This window comes from Capricornis sumatraensis, chromosome 20 (assembly GCF_032405125.1).
Source record: "Capricornis sumatraensis isolate serow.1 chromosome 20, serow.2, whole genome shotgun sequence".
Lineage (NCBI taxonomy): Eukaryota > Metazoa > Chordata > Mammalia > Artiodactyla > Bovidae > Capricornis > Capricornis sumatraensis.
Window position 1 is genome coordinate 54,565,249 of NC_091088.1, and position 21,231 is coordinate 54,586,479.

At 44.6% G+C, this 21,231-nt stretch overlaps 1 protein-coding gene and 1 non-coding gene across 2 annotated transcripts; both read right to left on the bottom strand.

Annotated features, from left to right (window-relative positions):
- Nucleotides 1-2,410: 2,410 nt before the first annotated feature.
- On the bottom strand, nucleotides 2,411-3,064 carry LOC138095756 (EP300-interacting inhibitor of differentiation 2). Its single transcript, XM_068991644.1, has one exon. It carries the CDS (start codon nucleotides 3,062-3,064, stop codon nucleotides 2,411-2,413), a length of 654 nt encoding a protein of 217 aa, XP_068847745.1.
- Nucleotides 3,065-20,565: 17,501 nt separating this feature from the next.
- On the bottom strand, nucleotides 20,566-20,638 carry TRNAG-UCC (transfer RNA glycine (anticodon UCC)). The gene has a single exon. It is a non-coding gene; the product is annotated as a tRNA-Gly (tRNA).
- Between the last annotated feature and the right edge of the window lie 593 nt (nucleotides 20,639-21,231).

The window sequence follows — 21,231 nt, forward strand, 5'->3', positions numbered from 1 at the left end:
TCAAAATCTTGCAGGTTTTTCTTTCTTTTTTTTATGGCCATGCCTGGAAGCTTGCAGAATCTTTGTTTCCCCACTAGGGATCAAACCCACACCCCAGCGCTGGACAGGTAAGGAATTCCCCAAATCTGGCAGGTTTAAAAGAAAAGAGGAAACAAAAGCAAAAGTCTCCATGCCAAAGGCTTTCAGGAAAATGAAAGACAAATGACAAAAGAGGAAAAAAGATCCATAACTCACATTATAATCTATTATGATATCTCACTATGTCATTAGTAGTTACCACAATCAATTAAGAAAGGACAAAATGATTCAGGAGAGAAAGAGAGAAAAGATATGAACAGGGGCTTCCCTGGTGGCTCAGTGGTAAAGAATCTTCCTGCCAATACAGGAAACACGGGCTCAATCCCTGATCTGGGAAGATCCCAAAGGTCTTGGAGCAACTAAGCCTGTGTGCCTCAACTCTTCAGCCTGTGTTCCAGAGCCTGGGATCTGCAACTCCTGAACCCACACACCACAGCTACTGAAGCCTGCAAGCCCTAGAGCCCAGGCTCCTCAACAAGAGAAGCCACCACAATGAGAAGACCACGCACTGCAAGCAGAGAGTAGCTCCTGCTGTCTGAAACTAGAGAAAGCCCGCCCAGCAAATGAAGACCCAGCACAGCCAAAAATAAACGAATAAATAAAAGTACACACATACAAAAGAGATGAACAGATAGTTCATGGAAAACGGAATACATGAGAGTCAAACGAAGAGATATTTAACTTCACTCATAATGAGAGAAAAGCAAATTAAAACTCTTATGCCATTTTTCAACTTTCTAGATTGGCAAAATTCAGACATTTGATAACACTGTTGGTGAGGCTATAGGGGAAATGCCGACCATGCAAAGCGGTACAACAAGGATGGAAGGCAACATAGCAATATCTGTAAACTTTCAAATGGGTGCATTCAGCTCAAAATTCTCACTTCTGGAAATCCTACAAACTACAGCGAGCTTGTAGCACAGAGAGCTTCCCAGGTGGCGCTAGTGGTGAAGAACCAGCCTGCCAATGCAGGAGATGTAAGAGACGCAGGTTCGACGCAGGTTCAATCCCTGGGTCGGGAAGATCTGGAGGAGGGCATGGCAACCCACTCCGGTATTCTTGCCTGGAGAATCCCATGGACAGAGGAGCCTGGCAGGCTACAGTCCATAGGGTGGCACAGAGTTGGACATGACTGAAGCAACTTAGCATGCACACACGTACTACAGATATTCTACGTAATAAAGAATCTAAGATGTGCTATCATTTTTATGAAAATGCTGTATTCACCATCAAATGTAAGATAGACCTCAATTTCAGAGATGTCAATATATGAAAACTGCATTTAGAATCAGTAATACTGTATTTGTGCCCATGCTATGAGATATGCAGACAAGATTAACTATTATTGCTTTTTATTTTTTGGCCAATAGAAAAAAACCTAAATGCCCATCAGTATGTTCCTGGTTATGTAAATTACAACATAACCACAGAATGGAATGAAATACACCTCTAAAAAAGAATGAGGAACTATAGTGGTTTGGAATGATCCTTACGTTCTTACTGAAAATGCAATGCATAAATCAATAAATATAATTTGCCAACTTCTGTAATGAAGAAAGCAAAACCAAAAAAACCACCCAGCTTTGCATTTACTTGTGTATATATAGGGAAACTGGAAAGACAGAAGTACTGTGGTTATAGATGGGAATTGTACTAAGCACTGGGTGGAGAGGGGACAGAGATAGAAGACTTTTCATTGTGCAGTTTATATCTGGGGGGCTTACAAATATTTACCAAAAAGGTATTAAACAAGAAAAAAAATCCAGAAATTTCAGATATTCTTGAATACACAATTTATCGTATAATATATACAGCATTGACTTTGCTTGTCCTTTGAAATGCCTCATAAAACACAAAACTAATCTTACACTAAAAACTTCTGTTGAAACTGACATGAAGAAAACTCAAGAGGAATTATCAGAACTGACAATTTCCAGTTCTCTCCATGGCCTTCCAGTCCTACAGGAATTCCTATTCCTATCACTGCTATTTGATGATTTCTTTCGTCACCATGGGCTCTCTTGGCAGTTTTTCTTCATCAAGCCTCAATTTTAGAAAACCATTCTTCTCTTCAGTGAAGCAATTTGAAAAGACATTTCCACAATGCAGGGAAAAGAATCTGGATCAATCACAAACTCAAAGGACGTCAGAAGAGTCATAAGGTTTTGATCTTTTTTTCATTTCTTCTGAGTTTTTCTTGATAAGCTTCCTTTTTCCCCCCAGCTGTGGTTTGCCTTATTCTCACGTACTTTGTAAATTCAAGTTGCAGGAGTGGTATACAACACTGTCTTGAAGGCAGAGTTCTTCTGAAAGTAGTTGCATCATTAAACTACTCTCTACTGATAAACTTATCACAACCAAGTTCTTCTATCAGAGGATTGATAATTTCAGATGCAGTCAGAGTTATACTAAATGTTAAAATATCAAAATCCATCCTCTGAGGATTCCGCTGATATTCTGCGTCAAACGCCGCTTCCCTGGCTCTGCAGGCTTCCACAAATCTCCTGCGCCGTCCTTCAAGCTCCTGAATTCGGCCAGGAGCAATCGGGTAGTGTTCCAGATAGTGGCGGAGGAACTGCTGGTAATTAATTCCTAAAACGCCAAGTGGGTGACGGAGGCGGAGATATGGTAACGCAGCCAGGCCCGGGCCGTTCCTGGACCAGGGTCTGCCCTCGGGACCCTCTTCCTCCTCTGGCTCCGCCAACAATCGGGCGACCTCTGCCATCCGGGCTTCCCTGGCCGCTGCCTCCAGGCCTTCTCTGGACGCCGCCATCGGACCTTCCCTGGCCTCCGGGACTGGACCTTCCACGGGTGAAGCCATCGGACCTTCTCCGGCCGCAGCCATCGGACGGTCCCTGGCCTCCACAGGCTGCGCGGGGGCCGGCTCCCGCCTCCTGCCGCCTACCTCCCCCTGCCGGACGTCGCCGTTGTCATTTGCTGCGCCCGCCGGTGGGACACCTTTGTCCGCGGGTAGCTCGGACATCCCGGATCGCGGGGTCAGCTCGGCCGCTCCCACAAATACTGGGATAACGGCACAGCGCGGTTAGCGATGTGCACGTAAGTGCACGTAACTGCACGTTCGTGAGCGCTCTGCACACTGATCCACGCTGTGTGTGCAAACCCACGTGCGCGAGCGTAGGGTGTGCTGCTGAAATGAGTACTGCGCATGCGTCCTGCCCGCGCGACTGCAATCTTCCAGGTGCCACCTAGCGGCTGGAAGAGCCAACACACCTGAAATCTTACCCAGAACGTCTGAGGGCGGTGTGTTAAGTCTCTTCAGTCTTCTTTGAGACCCTATGGACTGTAGCCCGCCAGGCTCCTCTGTCGATGGGATTCTTCAGGCAAGAATACTGAAGTGGTTTGCCATTCCCTCCTCCAGTGGACCACCTTTTGTCAGAACTCTTCGCTATGACCTGTCTTGGGTGGCCCTGCACAACATGGCTCATAGCTTCATTGAGTTCGGCAAGTCTTTTCACCACGACGAGACTGTGATCCATGAAGGTGTGCGCCACCAGGAAAGTCCTCTAAACCTTCTTTTTGTACAACATACCATGCAGAAAAAATATACAAAATATAAATATACAACAGAATGACATTGCAAAGTGAACGTACCTGTGACCACCACTCGGGTCAAGGAATTATTTCTAGTACCCCAGAATCCTTTCTCCCTTCTATCACTTTCTCCCCGGGGGTAACTACTATACTGATGGTATAATAGTGGTGATGGTAATCATTTTCTTGCTTTTCTTTCTGTTTGACTACCTAAGGGTGTATCCCTTAATTTTGCTTGGTTTTTTTTTTTTTGAAGTTTATATACTCTTGTGTCTGGTTTCGTTCAAACCTTATTTTTACGGATCACCTATGTTTTTCATTGTAATTATAAATAGATAATTTTTTCCATAGTTACACGTTCATTACCATTATTTTTATGTCTCCTAATATTGCAACATGCATCTTAAGTACTGACTCTCCAGTTATTTTTCTTTATTCTAATTAACATGAGAAACATCTTATAAAGAAATTCCCCCTTTAATGTTGCTCACGATAACCCCTGTCGTGATTCAGGGGCATCAGCAAATATAGTGACTCACTGTTTTCTGCCCTGTCAGGAGCAGTTATTTTGAGGCATTAGGTCTCATCTGCAGATCATAAAGTTGAATTTTTATTTTCCTAAGCCCTACATTGATAAAAACACAACATCCAGCCTGTGTTGCTTCAAACACAACTTCCCCCCAGCATCTCTGCAGTCTCTTAAGTGTGTGTGGCTCCTTTAAGGTGCCCAGGCTAGTTTGGAGACCTAAGGTCCATTGCTGCCACCCTCAGGCTGCCTGGAAAATCACAAATATTTAATAAAAGAATTTCCAGACTTAGATGGGATAGGAATAGCTCTAAACAAAATCACGGTTTACTCGGGTCTTCCCTGGTAGTACAGCGGATAAGAATCCGCCTGTCAATGCAGAGGACACGGGTGCGATCCCTGGTCCTGGAAGACCCCTCATACCACAGAGCAACTAAACCTGAGAGCTACAACGACTGAAGCCCGTGAGCCTAAAGCCTGTGCTCCTCAGCAAAAGAAGCCGCTGCAATGAGAAGCCTGTGCACTACAATGAAGAGTGACCCGATCGCTGCAACTACAGAGAGCCCGTGCACAGCAGCAAAGACCTAGGACAGGCAAACAAATACATAAAATCATGTTGTATTGGGAATCCCTTGGCAGTTCAGTGGTTAGGACTCTGATCTCTCATAGGTGTGTGCTGCAGCCCCCAAACACCTAAAACAACTCTCCCCCAGTTATGGTGTGTTGAACAAAAATGCTCATGTGGGGGAGATGAAAGCAAATGTTTGAGATAGATTCCAGGTTAGCTATTGCTCCCAGTATTTCTCCTGTGTAGTGGCTGCAGCATCCTAGTCTCTGACTCACTACCAGTGTTTCAGAATCACTTGAGGACAATTTCAGTCATGCTTCAGACTAAGCAATCAAGAGAGCTGATATCAGGGGCTCCACGCTGATATATTCTTTACAGGAAAAATAAGAGAGATAATGAGGAAAGAGACAGGATCTGCTTTTCCCAAAGGCTGCAAAGTCTGTGAATAAATAGCACTGGTGGGAAATTTGTCCTTCCTCTGACCAAAGATATCCTTTAAAGGATAAATACCCATGTTAACCTTTAAATTAAATCTGTACTTTTATGGATATGGAATGAAACCACAACTCAGAATGTGCATTTGGCTTAGATAATTGGGGAAATCATAATGTCCTTCTTGCATCTGGTTTTCTCCAAAGACTATTCTAAAAATTAAAATTGTCTTTATTTGTGGCTGTGCTGGGTCTTCACTGCTGTGTGCAGGCTTTCTCTAGTTGCAGTGCGCAGGTTTTTCATTGAGGTGTCTTCTCTTGTTGCAGAGTACAGCCTCTACGTGCATGGACTTCAGTAGTTGCAGTACTCGGGCTTAGTCGCTCCAAAGCATGTGGAATCTTCCTGGACCAGGGATCGAACCTGTGTTCTCTGCATTGACAGAAAGAAAGGAGAAGAAAAGTGTAGCTCAGTCATGTCCGACTCTTTGTGACCCCATGAGCTGTACAGTTCATGGAATTCTCCAGGCCAGAATACTGGAGTGGGTAGCCTTTCCCTTCTCCAGGGAATCTTCCCAACCCAGGGATCGAACTCGGTCTCCTGCATTGGCAGGCAGACTCTTATCAACTGGACCTCCAAGGAAGTCCCATTCTTATATCCTTATTACCCCTGATTATCCTAGGCCTTACATCTTCTGCTCACTAGATGGGCTTGAACTGACTTAATGGTAGATATGACCAAACTAGACAGCATATTAAAAAGCAGAGACATTACTTTGTCAACAAAGTTCTATCTAGTCAAAGCTATGGTTTTTCCAGTAGTCATGTATGGATGTGAGAGTTGAACTATAAAGAAAGCTTAATGCCGAAGAATTGATGCTTTTGAACTGTGGTGTTGGAGAAGACTCTTGAAAGTCCCTTGGACTGCGAGGAGATCCACACAGTCCATCCTAAAGGAGATCAGTCCTGAATATTCGTTGGAAGGACTGATGTTGAAGCTGAAACGCCAATACTTTGGCCACCTGATGTAAAGAACTGACTGATTGGAAAAGACCCTGATGCTGGGAAAGATTGAAGGCAGGAGGAGAAGGGGATGACAGAGGATGGTTGAATGGCATCATTGACTCGATGGACATGAGTTTGAGTGAACTCTGGGAGTTGGTCATGGACAGAGGGAGACCTGGTGTGCTGCAGTCCATGGGGTCACAAAGAGTTGAACACGACTGAGCAACTGACCTGAAATGAAATGGTAGATATAGGTGCCTCTTCCTCTAAAGGGCTTTTCCATGTTTGCCTGTCTCTCCTGAGATACTTAACGCTGCGGTGAGACCTAAACATGATGTTACAAGCCTTGTCTCTTTCCCCATGATTGTTACTGTGCTAGATTAATTGTAAAAGTAACCCCCATTCTCCATCCTCTCTGTTTCTTACACCCTTTGTGATAAGAGTTTGCAGCTCTTCTCATCAGAAGGTGGATTATTTTTCTCTATCCCTTGAATCTGAGCTGGCCTTGTGACTTGCTTTGACCGGTAGGATGAGGCAGAAATGATGGTGTGTCAGTCTCGAGACTGGGCTTTAAGAAGCATTTCTTTCTTCCATTCTCTCCTGGACTCCTGTCTCGACCAGGAGAACAACCCTGGACCAGCTTGCTGGATGGTGGAAGACAATTTGGAAAGTGGTCTCAGACAAGGCATATAAGACCAGTCAGTCCTTGGATTTCTTTCTCTCTTTTTTTTTTTTCCGGTCCTGGGAATTCTATCTGTCCAGTGCTTAGGACTCTGTGCTTACACTGCTGGGGTCTGGGTTCAATCACTGGTCACGGCAGGCAAAAAACAACAACAACAACAAAAAAACAATCAGTCCCCAGCTGAGCTAGACTTAGGCTTAGGCTCATAGGCTAAATAAATGCTTGTTATTTTATGTTGTCGTGATTAACGTGAATTGCCATGCAACATTATTACAATGACAAATAGCTGTTCCAGAAATTGGTATCAGGACTTAGGTAATGTCCTAAGAAAAGGCTAAAATGCGGAGGGAGAGCTGTGAGGAAATTGTTAGTGGAGCAGAAAAAATGATGACTCATGTTACATTGTAGTGAAATAATTGGCCAACTGTTGCCTGTGATTACCCAGAAATAGAGACAGAAATAGAAAACGGAAAGTATTTGGCTAGGGCAATACCCAGACATAACGCTGGTTACTAACTGTTGAGTATCATGAGGGTTAGCAAGAAAGGGCTGACCTATAGAAGGAATTGACTGATTTCCCAGAATTTAGAAGAACTACAGAAGGCCTATGACTTGCTAGCCTGGGAAAGAAAAGCTTTTCTCACATCCAGTCTCTCCAGTCACAAAAGATGGTCAAAGTGAAAAAGCCTGTGAGTACTGATCAAATTAAGGGTGTGGCTTTACGACCCTTTATTACGAGCTCAAAAATATGAGGCAGTGCCTCCCAATGAGACAAAAGGATTTCTAGGAAGTTTATGGGCATGGTCCTGTAGAAAAATGATCTTAATATAGGAAGAAGTCTAGAGAGCAAGGTGCGCCCAGCTTTACTGAGACGAATTGACATGGAATATTGTTTAAGTTTTGGGCCTCCCGGGTGGCTCAGACGGTAAAGAATCTGTCTGCGATGCAGGAGACCTGGGTTCGATTCTTGGGTCGAGAAGATTCCCTGGAGAAGGAAATGGCTACCGACTCCAGTATTCTTGCTTGGAAAATTTCATGAACAGAGGAGCCTGGGGGGCTACAGTCCATGGGATCGCAAGGAGTCGGACCTGACTGAGTGACTGAACACACACACACACACACACGTACATATTGAGTAAGTTTAAGTCATGCAATGTGATGGTTTGATACGTGTATGTATTTTCTAGTAATTACAATGGGGTTAGTTAACACTTTCATCCGCTCACATAACTAGCTTTTTTTTTTTGGTGATGGTAGTAAAGATACTTAAGTGCTACTGTCTTAACAACTTTGAAGTATATAACACTGTTAATTATAATCACCGTGCTGAATATTAGATCACCAGAACTTATCCACCTTTTAAAAACTTTTTGTTTTCAATTGGAGGATAATTGCTTTACAACTTTGGTTCTTCCATTACAACAACATGAATCAGCCATAAGTATACGCATAGCCCCTCCCTCGTGAGTCTCCCTTCCACCCCCACCCCTCCCCAATTTACTCATCTTAAAACTGGAAGTTTGTACCCTTGACCAATTCTCCCCACTTCCCCCACCTCCCAGTCCCTAAGAACCACCAGTCTACTCTCTGCTTCTGTGAATATGGATTTTTTAGTTTCCACATGTAAGTGATACCATTTCCCTGTCTGACTTATCTCACTTAGCGTATTGCCCTCTAGGTCCATCCATGTTGTCACAAATGGCATGATTTTCTTTTTTCTCAACAGTGAAACAATTTGTTGTTGTTCAGTTGTTGAATTTTGCTCACCTCTTTGCGATCCCATGGACTGCAGCACGCCAGGCTTCCCTCTCCTTCACTATCTCCTGGAGTTTGCTCAGACTCATGTCTAATGAGTCAGTGATGCTATCTAATCATCTCATCCTCTGCACTCTCTTCTCCTTTTGCTTTCAATCTTTCCCAGCATCAGGGTCTTTTCCAATAGGTCGGCTCTCGCGTCAGGTGGCCAAAGTATTGGACCTTCAGCTTCAGTATCAGTCCTTTCAATGAATATTCAGGGTTGATTTCCTTTAGGATTGACTGGCTTGATCTTGCTATCCAAGGGACTCTCAAGAGTCTTCTCCAGCACCACAATTCCAAAGCATCAAATCTTTGGTGCTCAGCCTTCTTTATGATCCAACTCTCAAATCCATACATGACTACTGGAAAAACCAGACCTTTTGCTGGCAAAGTGATATCTCTCCTTTTTAATACACTGTCTAGGTTTGTCATAGCTTCCCTTCTGAGGAGCAAGCATCTTTCAATTTCATGGCTGCAGTCACTGCCCAAGAAAAGAAAATCTGTCACTGCTTCCACTTGTTCCCTATCTATTTGCCATGAAGTGATGGGACCTGATGCCATGATCTTAGTTTTTTGAATGTTAAGTTTTAAGCCAGATTTTTCACTCTCCTCTTTCACCCTCTTCAAGAGGCTCTTTAGTTCCTCTTCATTTTCTGCCATTAGAGTGGTATCATCTGCATATCTGAGGTTGTTGATATTTCTCCTAGCAATCTTGATTCCAGCCTGGCATTTTGCATGACGTACTCTGCATACCTGGGGTTCCTAGGTGGCATTACTGGTAAAGAACCCATCTGCCAATGGAGGAGATGCAAGAGATGCAGATTCGATCCCTAGGTTGAGAAGATCCCTGGAAAAGGGCATGGCAACCCACTCCAGTATTCTGGACAGAGGAGCCCTGCAGGCTACAGTCCATAGGGTCGCACAGAATTGGACATGACTGAAGTGACTTAGCATGCACGCATTCTGCATATAAGTTAAAAAAACAGGGTGACAGTATACAGGCTGTCATACTCCTTTCCCGATTCTGAACCAGTATGGTGTTCCATTCTAAAGGAGATCAGCCCTGGGTGTTCCTTGGAAGGACTGATGCTAAAGCTGAAACTCCAGTACTTTGGCCACCTCATGTGAAGAGTTGACTCATTGGAAAAGACTCTGATGCTGGGAGGGATTGAGGGCAGGAGGAGAAGGGGACGACAGAGGATGAGATGGCTGGATGGCATCACCGACTCGATGGACGTGAGTCTTAGTGAACTCCGGGAGCTGGTGATGGACAGGGAGGCCTGGCGTGCTGCGATTCATGGGGTTGCAAAGAGTCGGACACGACTGAGCGACTAAACTGAACTGAACTGAAGGTGTTCCACGTAAGGTTCTAACTCTTGCTTCTTGACTGGCATACAGGTTTCTCAGGAGACAGGTAAGGTGGCCTGGTATTCCTATTTCTGTAAGAATTTTCCAGTTTGTTTTGATCCACGGTCAAAGGATTTAGCACAGTCAATGAAACAGAAGTCGATGTTTTTCTGGAATTCCCTTGTTTTCTCTATGATCCAACAAATGTTGGCAATTTGATCTCTGGTTCCTCTGTCTTTTCTAAACCTAGCTTGTACATCTGGAAGTTCTCGGTTCACATACTGCTGAAGCCTAGTTTGAAGGATTTTGAGCACAACCTTACTAGCATGTGAAGTGAGAGCAGTTGTACAGTAGTTTGAACATTCTTTGGCATTGCCCTTCTTTGGGACTGGAATGAAAACTGACCTTTTCCAGTCCTGTGGTCATTGCTGAATTTTCCAATTCTGCTGACATATTGAGTGCAGCACTTTATCAGCATCATCTTCTAGGATTTTAAATAGCTCAGCTGGAATTCCATGACCTCCACTAGCCTTGTTTGTAGTAAGGCTTCCTAAGGCCCACCTGACTTCAGATTCCAGGATGTCAAACTCCAGGTGAGTGACCACACCATCGTGGTTATCTGGGTCATTAAGACAGTTTTTCGTTATAGTTCTTCTGGTGTATTCTTGCCACCTCTTTTTAGTCTTCTGCATCTGTTAGGTCCTTACCGCTTCTGTCCTTTATCATGCCCATTCTTGCACGAAATGTTCCTTGATAGTGCCACTTCTCTTGAAGAGATCTCTAGTCTTTCCCATCCTACTGTTTTCCTCTCTCTTTCTCTCTCTCTCTCTCTACATGTACATATATACAACATATATATATATATAGTATCTATCTATCTATCTCATCTTCTTTATCCACTTACCTATAGATAGAAATGCAGGTTTTTTCCATATCTTGGCTATTGTCAATAATGCTGCAGTGAGCACCGGGGTACAGACACCTCTTTGAGATCTTGATTTCGTTTCTGTTGGATGTATACACAGAAGTGGGATTGCTGGATCATAGGGTAGTAGTATTTTTGTTCTATTTTTTTAAGAGCGCTTCATACTGTTTTTCACTGTGGCTATACCACTTTACATTCTCACCAAGAGAGAACAAGCGTTCCTTTTTCTCCACCTCCTTGCCAACACTTGTTATTTCTTGTCTTCTTGATTATAGCCATTCTAACAAGTGTGAGGAGATACCTCACTGTGATTTTGACTTGCATGTCCCAGTGATAAGTGATGCTGAGCATCTTTTCGTGTACTTCCTGGCCATTTGTATTTCTCCTTTAGAAAAATGTTCCTCCAAGTGCTCTGCTCATTTAAAAATTAGATTTGTTGTCTTTTTTCGCAATTGAGTTGTATGAGTCCCTTATATATTTTGGACATTAACCCCTTATCAGATGGTTTGCAAATATTTTCTTCCATTCCATGGATTGCCTTTTCATTTTGTTGAGTGTTACTTTTGCTCTGTGGGAGCTACTTATTTACTTAAAATTTTAATTTTTATGCAATTTTCAAGCTTACTTCTCATTTACAGTTACTACAAAATATTGACTATATCCCCCATGTTGTATAGTACATCCTTGAATGTATCTTATTCCTAATGGTTTGTATCTCCCTGTCTTCCTCCACGCCTGCATTGGTAATCACTTACTTGTTCTCTATATTTGTGAGTCTGTACAGAAGCTTTCTAGTTTTATGTAATCCCACTTACTCATATTTCTTTGCTTTTGGTATCATAGCCAAACAAATTATTGCCAAGATCAATGTCAAGGTGCTCTTTCCCTGTGCTTCCTTCTAGGACTTCTGTGGTTTCCTGTTTAAGTCTTTAATCCATCACAAGTTAATTTTAAAAATTCATTTATTTATTTGGCTGTGCTGGGTCTTGGTTGTGGTGTGCAGAATATTCGTTGGGGCATGTGGCCTCTTTAGTAGTGGGATGCAGGCTTTTTTAGTTGTGGCACACGGGATATTTCACTGCAGCATGTGAACCCTTAGTTGTGGCATGGTGGGATCTGGTTCCCTGACCAGGGATCGAACCCAGGCCCCCTGCACTGGGAGTTCACAGTCTTAGCCATTGGCCCACCAGGGAAGTCCCCATTGCAAGTTAATTCTTGTGATGGCATAAAATTGGGGTCTATTTTCACCTTCTGTCTATTTTAACATCCCACACAGTGTTTTCTAATTTTTTATGTAGTGGGCACTCAAAAAATATATGTTGAATCAGAGTGAAGTTAAGCTCCCTCTTCCCCACCACTGACTTTCACATACCAAGGTGTCCGATAATCCTGAAGCTCCTTTGAAGCCTAATTCTGAAAGAGATGGGAATACCAGACCACCTGACCTGCCTCTTGAGAAACATGTATGCAGGTCAGGAAGCAACAGTTAGAACTGGACATGGAACAACAGACTGGTTCTAAATGGGAAAAGGAGTACGTCAAGGTGGTATATTGTCACCCTGCTTATTTAACTTACATGCAGGGTACATCATGAGAAACGCTGGGCTGGATGAAGCATAAGCTGGAATCAAGCTTGCCGGGAGAAATAGCAATAACCTCATATATGCAGATGACACCACCCTTATGGCAGAAAGTGAAGAGGAGCTAAAAAGCCTCTTGATAAAAGTGAAAGAGGAGAGTGAAAAAGTTGGCTTAAAGCTCAACATTCAGAAAACGAAGATCATGGCATCTGGTCCCATCATTTCATGGGAAATAGATGGGAAACAGTGGAAACAGTGTCAGACTTATTTTTTTGGGCTCCAAAATCACTGTGGATGGTGATTGCAGCCATGAAATTAAAAGATGCTTACTCCTTGGAAGGAAAGTTCTGACCAACCTAGACAACATATTCAAAAGCAGAGACATTACTTTGCCAACAAAGGTCCGTCTAGTCGAGGCTATGGTTTTTCCAGTGGTCATGTATGGATGTGAGAGTTGGACTGTGAAGAAAGCTGAGCGCTGAAGAATTGATGCTTTTGAACTGTGGTGTTGGAGAAGACTCTTGAGAGTCCCTTGGACTGCAAGGAGATGCGATCAGTCCATCCTAAAGGAGATCAGTCCTGGGTGTTCTTTGGAAGGATGTTGAAGCTGAAACTCCAGTACTTTGGCCACCTGATGTGAAGAGCTGACTCATTTGAAAAGACCCTGATGCTGGGAAAGATTGAGGGCAGGAGGAGAAGGGGATGACAGAGGATGAGATGGTTGGATGGCATCACTGACTCGATGGACATGGATTTGGGTGGACTCCAGGAATTGGTGATGGACAAGGAGTCCTGGCATGGTGCGGTTCATGGGGTCGCAGAGTTGGACACGACTGAGCGACTGAACTGAACTGAACTGAAATCCCCAAATCTAAATGAATGATATGGAACTCACAAAAATTCACTCAATAGGTTCAAAATATCTTATCCAACGGGTGTGCAAAGAAAATGAGTATCTTGCTTGACTTTTATCTGTATCATTTTTGGTTTCCTTTCATATGTATCTTATAAAAGCTCTGAAGCTACCAAAGAAAATAACCCATACCATTCATCTACTGCCTAGGACACAATATTTCTGCAGGATGTGTGACAGCCCAGTAACTATGACAGCTGTTCTCAGGACCTAGAGAGACTTAACTTGTTTTGAGTTTCACAAATTCATCCCTTCTTATTGGTGACTTGCTATTGCCAAGAATGGGATTAGGATATTGATCTGCCACGTACGTGCGTGCTAAGCTGCTTCAGTTGTGTCCGACTCTGTGTGACCCTATGAACTGTAGCCCACCCCCCTCCTGAGGCTCCTCTGTCCACGGGATTCTTGAGGCAGGAATACTGGAGTGGGTTGCCATGCCCTCCTCCAGGGGATCCTCCCAAGCCAGGGATCGAACCCATGTCTCTAATGTCTCCTGCGTTGGCAGGCGGGTTCTTTACCACTAGTGCTGCCTGGGAAGCCCTTGAGCCCAACAGTGAATTCTTTCTAATTACATCAAAATTACTTTCTTTTCCCTTCAAAATAGTGACATTATATGAGAAATACTGATACAAAACCACAGTGACAAACATCTTCCATAGCCTACTGCGGTTTTCTTCTAAATGCAGATATTTCTGTTTCATTTCCTTGTCTTGTTTCTCTATCTGCTGTTGTTATCAGAGAAAGAATATAGACACAGCAAAGGCCCATCATTTATAAAGAACTTCCGTCTTACCCAGTCTTTTTTATAAAACCAAGTTTGTTTGTTTTATCTTTGGCTGTGCCGGGTCTCCGTTGCTGCGCGGCCCTTTCTCTAGTTGCGGTGCTCGGGCTTCCCGTTGCCATGGCTTCTCTAGTTGCCGAGCACGGGCTCCAGGCTCGAGGGCTTCAGTAGCTGTGGCTCCCAGACCTTAGCGCACAGGCTCAATAGCGGCGGTGCTCTGGCTTAGTTTTGCTCCACAGCATGTGAGATCTTTCCTGACCAGGGATCAAACCTGTGTCTCCTGCATTGGAGACACAACTACTGAACCCATGTTCTTTACCACTGAGCTACCAGGGAAGCCCCTATCCAGTACTTGAACATGAGACTTATTTGCTTTACATGTAGGGGACTCAGTGACTAAGTCAGAACATTTAGTATTAACAGTGCAGTTGCCAGAAACCCTCACAGAGCTTGCTCTCTGACACCACGTGGTTGATTTTTTTTTTTTCTTTCGGCTGAGCTGTGGCTTGTAGGAACTTAGTTCCCCAAACCCAGGTGCTTGGCAATAAAATCTCAGAGTCTTAACCATGGACCACCAGGGCAGTCTCCTCGCCTAGTTGATATGAGCCAAGGTTGGTAATTGTATTAATATCCCTAGGCTGCCATAACAGATGAGCACAAACTGGATGGTTGAACACAACAGCAGCGTATCCTCTCACAGTTCTGGAAGCCAGGAGTCTGAAATCAAGCTGTTTAGCAGCGCTGCACTCGCTCTGAGACCTCATGGGAGAAGGCACCCTCTTACCTCTTCCGGTTTCTGGTGGTTGTTGACCTTCCTTGCCTTGCGGCTCTATCACGTCCGTCTCTCTGCCATGGTCACATTGCTTCCTTCTGTCTCTCTTTTTAAAAATGGTATTTATTTATTATCTCTGTTTGGCTGGGCTGGGTCTTCACTGATGCATGGGCTTTTCTCTAGTTGTGGCCAGTGGGGGCTACTCTCTAGTTGTGGTGGCTAAGCTCCTCAGGGTGTGGCGGCTTCTTTGGGGAGCACGGGTTCTAGGGCTCAGGCTCCAGTAGGTGCGGCTCCCAAGCTCTAGGGCACAGGCTCAATAGTTGTGACACGTGGGCTCCTTTGCTCCATGGCGGGTGTGATCTTCTGGGACCAGGGATCGAACCCGTGTCTCCTGCACTGACAGGCAGAGTCTTTACCACTGAGTCACCAGGGAAGCCCACAAGTTATTTTCTAACCAAATCCTTGCGATAGGTTCAGTCATGCTGTCTGATAGCTAACCAGATGAATAGTGAGTGACATAGTCAAGATTCCCATGATGTTAATTCAGTTATATTTTCTTCATTCCTCTTTGTTCCCAACCCACCCACAATAGAGGCCAGTTTACTAACTTGGTAAGCAGTTTCTGCTGCACTCCTACGTGAGCACTGATAATGGTGTCTGATATAGAGGAAATGCTTAATCCTCATTTACCGACTGAAATAATAAGTTCTTTCTTTTCACAGAAAAAATTTTCCAGCATAGCATGACAACTTCTTTTTTCACCCCAATTCTAAGCAAATTATTGAGGTCACACTGAGCTTCTGACCAATCAATAATCATTTATTAGATTGATGACCTGACTCTTCTTCAAAACGAATATATTTTATTTATTTTTGGCTGCTGCCTGGACTTTCTCTAGTTGTGGCAGATGAGACTGCTCGGGGCTACTCTTTGTTATGGCGCGCAGGCTTCTCATTACGATGACTTCTCCTGCTGAGTGGAGGCTCTAGGCTTGAGGCCTCAGTAGTTGTGGCACTCGGGCTTAGTTGCCCTGAGGCATGTGGGATCCCCTGGGACCAGGGATTGAACCAGTGTCCCCTACATAGCAGAGAGATTCTTAACCACTGGCCCACCAGGCAAGTGCAAAAGGTACATTTTTAAAAGGTGGTCATCAAGTATACTTCAATAAAAAAATTTTAAAAAAAGATGGCCATTTTGTTTTAATCTCTAGCCTACAAAGGTGAAAGTGAAAGTTAGTCACTCAGTTGTGTCCGACTCTTTGCAACCCCATGAACTTGTAGCCCACCAGGGTCCTCTGTCCATGGACTTCTCCAGGTAAGAATATTGGAGTGGGTTGCCATTTCCTTCTCCAGGGGATCTTCCTGACCCAGGGATCGAACCCAGGTCTCCCACATTGCAGGAGGACTCTTTACTGACTGAGCCACCAGGGAAATCACTGGTGAGCTACAAACGTAGCTCATATTTTTGGTAACATCCTTCTGCTGTCCGAGTTTGATTTTTTTTTTATATATCCTTTCTCCCAAGTCACTACTGTGAATAAACCTTGGAAAGATAAGTTTGCACATAAACCACTGAATAGGGGGGAATTCCCTGATGGTCCAGTGGTTAGGACTCTGTGTTTTGACTGCCAACCAAGCACCTGGGTTCAGTCCCTAGTCAGGGAACTATGATTCCCCAAGCCATGTGGTGCAACATGAAATGAAATAAAATAAAGGGTTTCCCTGGTGGCTCAGTGGTAAAGAATCCGCCTGCCAACGCAGGAGACGCGGGTACAGTTCCTGGTCTGGGAAGATTCCACAGGTCGAGGAGCTGCTAAGCCCGGGAACCACAACTACTGAACCCATGTGCTGCAACTACCGAAGCCTGAGCGCCCTAGAGCCCATGCTCCACAGTAAGAGAAGTCACCACGATGGCAAACCCGTACACGCAAGTCGAGAAAAGCCCACGCCACAGTGACGACCCAGCATGGGCGAAAATGATGCAAAGTAAATAATAGAAAGCTCCAAATAGAGTTCAGTCCTCAGAGGATCCTAGAAATGGCTGTCCAGAAGCCACACTCCAGTTAGGACCACTAGGTGGTGGAGTTCAGCCATTATTTCCCAGGACTGGTCACCCTGGGGTCAGTCTTCTGCCCTCTAGAGGGCAGCCAAGTCAAATTCTTGATAGAAACAAGGGCTGAAAGGAGTTAGAGGGACTTCTCAGATTTGCTGAGGACTTCTGAAATTGATGGGCTTCCCTGGTGGTTCAGAGGTTAAAGCATCTGCCTGGAATGCTGGAGACCCAGGTTTGATCCCTGGGTCAGGAAGATCCCCTGGAGCAGGAAATGGCAACCCACTCCAGTACTCTTGCCTGGAGAATCCTCATGGAGGGAGGAGCCTGGTAGGAGCCTGGTAGGCTACAGTCCATGGGGTCGCAAAGAGTTGGAAATTGTTGACACTATGAGAAAATTTAGGCAAGCTGTCAACCACTGTTCATGTCTTCCTATGAGTGTTGTTTGGAGATTATGTCAGAGTAATTGATCAAGTGCTTCCTCTCTCATTAACTTGTCAAGTGGAAGTCTTTTCTGAAATTTTGGATGTGTTTTGAGATGCACTGTTTCTGAAAGTCCCCCCTGAAGTGGAACTGATCTTACCATTCAGAATCTACTGGCTCACTGTCTTCAAATAGGCAAAAAAATCAGGCGAAACATTCTTAACCTTTTTTCCCCTTTACGTTTCACTGAGGAAAATGAAGTGCAAGCTGGTCTGATTCATTCTACTGGGCCGGTTCAAATTAGGCTACACTCTTTGCAACTCACAGATTGTAGCCTGCTAGGCTCCTCTGTCCATGGAATTCTCCAGGCAAGAATACTGGAGTGGGTTGCTATTCCTTTCTCCAGGGGATCTTCTCCAGCCCAGTGGTTGAACCCGGCTCTCCCACATTGCAGGCAGATTCTTTACTGACTGAGCCACCAGGGAAGCCCAGGCTACACTCACTCTGATGAGCGTTTCGCAAACTTTCCCAGCACCTCTTGTGGAGGCTATGACTATGCTCATGTAATAACGTCAATCCTGCGACAAATTATTCTTCTAACCCACTGGTTCTCAGTCTTGTCTGCACACTGGAGTCACCAGGAGCTTTGCTGGTGCCCATATCCCTCTTCTCGAGATTCTGACTTGATTATTGTCAGAAGCAGCCTGGGACTGGGGTTTTTAAGAGCTCTTTAGGAAATGTTAATGCATAGCCAAGGTTAGAACCATGGTACTAACCAAACTCCTGCAATCACCCTGCAATTTTTGTTTGAAAGCTAATGAGAATATCTATTCATTTGTTAATTCAGTTATGTTGCCTTCATTTCTTTTTTTGTTTAATATTTATTTATTTGGCTGTGCCATGTCTTAATTTCAACCTGTGGGTTCTTTTTAGTTGTGGCATGTGGGATCCAGCACTGCACTGGGGGCTCAGAGTCTCATCCACTGGACCACCAGGGAAGTCCCCTGTTGCCTTCATTTCTGATGGTTCCTAATCCAGCCACAGTTTTGGCCAACTGATATACAATGAACTATGTCACACCTACACTCCCCAGCCCTTGTTTATTCAGGTACCTTTAACAGTTTCTGACACAAAGTATGTACTTACCATACAATTATTGGATGAAGAAACTACATTCTTGGGACATATTCTTTCATAAAAGCAAGGCCCTCAATATTCCCAGAATCATTGTCTTTTGATGCAACTTTTACAATGTAAGGGACATTGTGTTTCCTGGCAAATGGTTACTTAATACATTGTTGTTGTTTTTAACCTGGTTTTCCTTCACCAGGTATATTAAAGAAAGTTGGCATTTTGCTTGCATGTCTAGCCTGTAAGACCACAAAGCTTACAAAGTAGAATTTCAGTTGTGCTCGACATGACTCTGAAACCATTTGGTTGTTGTTATAGGGGGCTCCGAAGAGCTCTGTACGGTACCACAGTCCTTTATGTCTCAGTGCAGAAAAGAATTCAGCCAAAGGCAAAGTGACAGGTAAGAAGTGATTTATTAGACTAGGACCCTTGTGAGGTTTACAAGTGGGTGGGTGAGAAATGCCATTCCCCTGAGGACTTACTGGGCTACTGTCTCATGTGTGTTAGTTTCTCAGTTGTATCCTACTCTTTGGATCCCATGGAGTGTAGCCCACCACGCTCCTCTGCCCATGGAATTCTCCAGGCAAGAATACTGGAGTGGGTTGCCATGCCCTCTTCCAGGGGATCTTCCCCACTCAGGGACTGAACCCAGGTGTCCTGCACAACAGGCAGATTCTTTACCACCTGAGCCACCAGGGAGCCCACAGTTTTATAATCAAAGGAAGGGGAGAAGAACTTCTTTGTCATTCTTGAGTAGATGTCATGCTTCCATCATTAGCTCCTCCTCCAAGTTGAGCAGGGGAGTTTTCTTGTCCTTACCTGGTCAAACCAGGTCCATACATTTTTGTTTTTTATGTGTGCTGAGAGAGTGTCCTAGGGATCATTTAACTTACTGAGCTCACTGGGCAGGCTGTGGGGCTCACGGCACTGGTGTCTTATTGTTTGGGGCCATGTCTTGTGCTTCTGTTGCTAAGCAAGCCTGCCTGGTTTTGTGGTTAAGCAAAACTGCTTTCCTTCCCTTTTAAAGAAAGTGTCTTCTCTTTCACTTATTTATTTTTGGCTGAACTGGGCTTCCGTTGCTGCCCGGGCTTTCTCTAGTTGTGGCGAGTGAGGGCTACTCTTCACTGTAGTACGTGGGCTTCTCATTGCCGTGGCTTCTCTAGCTGCAGAGTATGGGCTCCAGGCAAATGGGCTTTACTAGTTGTGTCCAGTGGGTTCAGTAGTTGCAGCTCCCTGCCTCTCGAGCACAGACAGGCTCAGTAGGTGAGGCACGTGTCTCCTGCATTGGCAGGCGGATTCTTTACCACTGAGCCACCAGTGAAGCCCCGAACCTGCTTTCTTGAGTAATCACTAACTTACAGGGGTCTCCCATATTTTTTCTACTTATAATCTTTTAGTGGAATTAACTATTTAAATTATCTGCTTTGTCCCTTTACTCTGTCCCTATCAGTTCCACAGTCTAGAAAACCATAATCCTGCAGGAGAGTGATGATTCTCCACAGCCAGGAGAGACTCTGTTCTCACTTTCTTCCAGACATATTAAGGTTTCAAAAACGCTTTTCTTTCTTTCTTTCTTTTTGGCCGTGCTGTGCAGAGTGTGGAATCCTAGTTCCCTGATCAGGGACTGAACCCGGGCCCATGGCATGAAAGTCCCAAGTCCTAACAACTGGACCACCAGAGAAGTCCCACAAATGCTTTTCTTTATAAACATTAGTGAATACAACCAATGCTGGGAGACAGGATTCACTACTGTAACTGCATTAGAAACAACCGAGGCTGAACCCTGGAAGTCTCACCTCTGAGGATGGTTTTCCTTCTAAAACATTTCTACGTCCAGCTGCAGTGCTGGAGCGTCCTGCACAGAGCAAACCACTGAGCACTTCTTCCACAGAAAGTACAGATTTTTTCCTGGGAGTCACAGTGCAAAGCCATGGAGACAGCTCTCATAGCAGAGACTGAGAGTCTCTTTTTTCTCGCTCTCTTTTTGGGCCATGTGGGATCTTAGTTCCCTGGCCAGGGATCAAACCTGTGCCCTCTGGATTGGAAGTGCAGAGTCTTAGCCACTGGACCACCAAGGAGCCCTGAGTCTCTCTTGAACGCTTTTGCTGCCATCCCACCTCCCTGTGGATGACTTCTGTTGCACATGTAATGACAAAGGGTGTGTGTGTGTGTGTGTGTGTGTGTGTGTGTGTGTGTGTGTGTGTCTGCATGTTACTTAGACCCTTCTCTGTCCCAGGGATGTACTATGTACTTATGTTATTGTTTAGTCACTCAGTCATGGCTGACTCTTTCAACCCTGTGGACTGTAGCCCGCTAGGCTTCTCTGTCCATGGGATTTCCCAGACAAGAATGCTGGAGTGGGTGGCCATTTCTTTCTCCGGGGATCTTCCTGACCCAGGGATTGAACCCATGTCTCTTGCATTGGCAGGCAGGTTCTTTACCGCTGAACCACCCTTAATCTTGGACTTCAGCCTCCAGAGCTATGAGAAAATAAATTTCTTATAAGCTGCCCAGTCTGTGATAGCTACGGCAGACTTGGGGACCGATACAGCTCACGCAGTTCTCACAGCCTCCCTATCTCACACCTCCTAGGCTATGTGATGACTCCAAGCTCAGGAAGACTTGCTCAAATGACTGCCCATCACTCAAAGTCAGGCTGTGGACTCTCCCC

Excerpts from the sequence above, each read along its gene's own strand:
- LOC138095756 (XM_068991644.1), bottom strand. The coding sequence starts at position 3,064 with ATGTCCGAGCTACCCGCGGACAAAGGTGTCCCACCGGCGGGCGCAGCA.